Genomic DNA, 5,000 nt, shown 5'->3' with positions numbered 1-5,000 from the left:
AGTCTGGAGAAACTTCTGCAGGACGTGAGTCACAATGAGTCACAATGTCTGGAAGGTTTATGATGTTTAGAACTTCTCCACCATCTACAACAACATCTACAACATCCACAAAATCCACAACATCTACAACAAACATCTACAACATCTGCAACAAACATCTACAACAAACATCCACAACAAACATCTACAACAAACATCTACAACATCTACAACATCTACAACAAACATCTACAACAAACATCCACAACAAACATCCACAACATCTACAACAAACATCTACAACAAACATCTACAACAAACATCCTACAACAAACATCTACAACAAACATCTACAACAAACATCTACAACAAACATCCACAACAAACATCTACAACAAACAACAAACATCTACAACAAACATCTACAACAAACATCTACAACAAACATCTACAACAAACATCTACAACATCTACAACAAACATCTACAACAAACATCTACACAACAAACATCTACAACAACATCTACAACAACATCCACAACAAAACATCCACAACACAAATCAAACATCCACAACATCTACACAAACATCTACAACAAACATCCACAACAAACATCCACAACAAACATCTACAACAAACATCCAACAACAAACATCCAAACAAAACATCTACAACAAACATCCACAACAAACATCCACAACAAACATCTACAACAAACATCTACAACAAACATCTACAACAAACACACAACTCTACAACAACATCTACAACAAACATCTACAACAAACATCTACAACAAACATCCACAACATCTACAACAAACATCTACAACAACAACAACATCTACAACAAACATCTACAACAAACATCTACAACAAACATCTACAACATCTACAACAAACATCTACAACAAACATCCACAACAAACATCCACAACAAACATCTACAACAAACATCTACAACAAACATCTACAACAAACATCTAAACAAACATCTACACAAACATCTACAACAAACATCTACAACAACACAAACAAACATCTACAACAAACAAAACATCTACAACAAACATCTACAACAACATCTACAACAATCTACAAAACAACAACAATCTACAACAAACATCTACAACAAACATCTACAACAAACATCTACAACAAACATCTACAACAAACATCTACAACAAACATCTACAACAAACATCTACAACAAACATCTACAACAAACATCTACAACAACATCTACAACAAACATCTACAACAAACAACATCTACAACAAACATCTACAACATCCACAAAATCCACAACATCTACAACAAACATCTACAACAAACATCTACAACAAACATCCACAACAAACATCTACAACAAACATCTACAACAAACATCTACAACAAACATCTACAACAAACATCTACAACAAACATCTACAACAAACATCCACAACAAACATCTACAACAAACATCTACAACAAACACATCTACAACAACACATCTACAACAACAACAACAAACATCTACAACAAAACATCTACACAAACATCTACAACAAACATCTACAACAAACATCTACAACAAACATTCTACAACATCCAACAACAACAACAACATCTACAACAAACATCACAACAAACATCTACAACAACATCCAACACAAACATCTCAACAAACATCTACACAACAAACATCCACAACAAACATCAACAAACATCTACAACAAACATCTACAACAAACATCTACAACAAACACAACAATCAACAATCTACAACAAACATCAACAACATCCAAACAAACATCCACAACAAACATCTACAACAACATCTACAACAAACATCTACAACAAACATCCACAACACAACATCTACAACAACATCTACAACAAACATCACAACAACATCCACAACAAACATCACAACAAACATCTACAACAACATCCACAAAACACAACAACATCCACAACAAACATCTACAACAACATCTACAACATCTACAACAAACATCTACAACAAACATCCACAACAAACATCCACAACAAACACAACAAACATCTACAACAAATCTACAACAAACATCTACAACAAACATCTACAACAAACATCCAACAACATCCACAACAAACATCTACAACAACAACAACATCTACAACAAAACAACAATCACAACAACAACAACATCTACAACAAACATCTACAACAAACATCCACAACAAACATCTACAACAAACATCTACAACAAACATCTACAACAAACATCTACAACAAACATCTACAACAAACATCTACAACAAACATCTACAACAAACATCTACAACATCTACAACAAACATCTACAACAAACATCTACAACAAACATCTACAACAAACATCTACAACAAACATCTACAACAAACATCTACAACAAACATCTACAACAAACATCTACAACAAACATCCACAATACAACAAACATCTACAACAAACATCTACAACAAACATCTACAACAAACATCTACAACATCTACAACAAACATCTACAACAAACATCTACAACATCAAAACAAACATCCACAACAAACATCCACAACAACATCTACAACAAACATCTACAACAACTCTACAACAAACATCTACAACCAACATCCACAACAAACATCTACAACAACATCTACAACAAACATCTACAACATCTACAACAAACATCTACAACAAACATCCACAACAAACATCTACAACAAACATCTACAACAAACATCCACAACAAACATCCACAACAAACATCTACAACAAACATCCACAACAAACATCTACAACAAACATCCACAACAAACATCTACAACAACATCTACAACAAACATCTACAACAAACATCCACAACAAACATCTACAACAACATCATCACACAACAAACATCTACAACAAACATCCACAATCTCACAACATCTACAACAAACATCTACAACAACACAAACAACAAACATCCACAACAAACATCTACAACAAACATCCACAACAAACATCTACAACAAACATCCACAACAAACATCTACAACAAACATCTACAACAAACATCTACAACAAACATCTACAACAAACATCTACAACAAACATCTACAACAAACATCTACAACAACAAACATCTACAACATCTACAAACATCTACAACAACATCTACAACAAACATCCACAACAAACATCTACAACATCTACACAACATCTACAACAAACATCTACAACAACATCTACAACAACATCTACAACAACATCTACAACAACATCTACAACAAACATCTACAACAAACATCCACAACAAACATCTACAACAACATCTACAACAACATCTACAACAACATCTACAACATCCACAAAATCACATCACCACAACATCTACAACAAACATCTACAACAAACATCCTACAACAAACATCCACAACAAACAAACATCCACAACAAACATCCACAACAAACATCCACAACAAACACATCTACAACAAAACATCTACAACAAACAACAACAACAAACATCCACAACAACATCTACAACAAACATCTACAACAAACATCCACAACAAACATCTACAACAACATCTACACAAATCAACATCTACAAACAACACAACATCTACAACAAACATCCACAACAAACATCTACAACAAACATCTACAACAACATCCACAACAAACATCCACAACAAACATCTACAACATCTACAACAAACATCTACAACAAACATCTACAACAAACATCTACAACAACATCTACAACAAACATCTACAACAAACATCCACAACATACAACAACACATCTACAACAAACATCTACAACATCTACAACAAACATCTACAACAAACATCCACAACAAACATCTACAACAAACATCTACAACATCTACACAACAAACATCTACAACAAACACAAACAACATCTACAACAACAACAAACATCAACAAACATCCACAACAAACATCTACAACAAACATCCACAACAAACATCTACAACATCTACAACAAACATCTACAACAACATCTACAACAAACATCCACAACAAACATCTACAACAAACATCCACAACAAACATCCACAACATCCACAACAAACATCTACAACAAACATCTACAACAAACATCCACAACAAACATCTACAACATCTACAACAAACACAACATCTACAACAAACATCCACAACAAACATCTACAACATCTACAACAAACATCTACAACAAACATCCACAACAAACATCTACAACATCTACAACAACATCTACAACAACAAACAAACATCCACAACAAACATCTACAACAAAACATCTACAACAAACATCTACAACAAAACATCTACAACAAACATCCACAACAAAACATCTACAACATCTACAACAACATCTACAACAAACATCTACAACAACACATCCACACAAACATCTACAACATCTACAACAAACATCTACAACATCTACAACAAACATCCACAACAAACATCTACAACAAACATCTACAACATCTACAACAACATCTACAACAAACATCTACAACATCTACGACATCTACACGATTAGTCCCAGAACAACGTAGGACCAAACACCTCATGACCACTTTAACTTCTTTTAGCTCCTGGAGAGTCTGTAGATGTAGAGAGCCTGTAGATGTTCTGGTAGCTGCTCCTGTAGATGTTCTGGAGAGAGCCTGTAGCTCCTGGAGAGTGTAGATCTGGTAGCTCCTGGAGAGCCTGTAGATGTTCTGGTAGGTCCTGGAGAGCCTGTAGATGTTCTGGTAGCTGGTACCTGGAGAGCCTGGAGAGCCTAGATGTTCTGGTAGAGAGCCTGTAGATGTTCTGGTAGCTCCTGGAGAGCCTCTGTAGATGGTAGAGAGCCTGTAGATGTTCTGGTAGGTCCTGGTAGATGTTCCTGGAGAGCCTGTAGATGTTCTGGTAGGTCCTGGAGAGCCTGTAGATGTTCTGGTAGCTCCTGGAGAGCCTGTAGATGTTCTGGTAGGTCCTGGAGAGCCTGTAGATGTTCTGGTAGGTCCTGGAGAGTCTGTAGATG

General features: G+C 35.1%; 1 protein-coding gene across 1 annotated transcript in view; it reads left to right on the top strand.

Moving 5' to 3' along the window:
* Nucleotides 1-5,000, top strand: part of mast2 (microtubule associated serine/threonine kinase 2) — a 57,057-nt gene that overhangs the window by 22,437 nt on the left and 29,620 nt on the right. Inside the window, 1 exon segment of the mRNA XM_055165294.1 lies at nucleotides 1-24. This exon segment is cut by the window's left edge and continues 228 nt beyond it. Coding sequence (XP_055021269.1) covers nucleotides 1-24 — 24 coding nt within the window.

Source organism: Boleophthalmus pectinirostris, unplaced genomic scaffold (assembly GCF_026225935.1).
Source record: "Boleophthalmus pectinirostris isolate CB_2022bp ecotype Guang Dong unplaced genomic scaffold, ASM2622593v1 HiC_scaffold_7, whole genome shotgun sequence".
NCBI lineage: Eukaryota > Metazoa > Chordata > Actinopteri > Gobiiformes > Gobiidae > Boleophthalmus > Boleophthalmus pectinirostris.
This window is presented reverse-complemented; position numbering and strand designations above follow the sequence as displayed.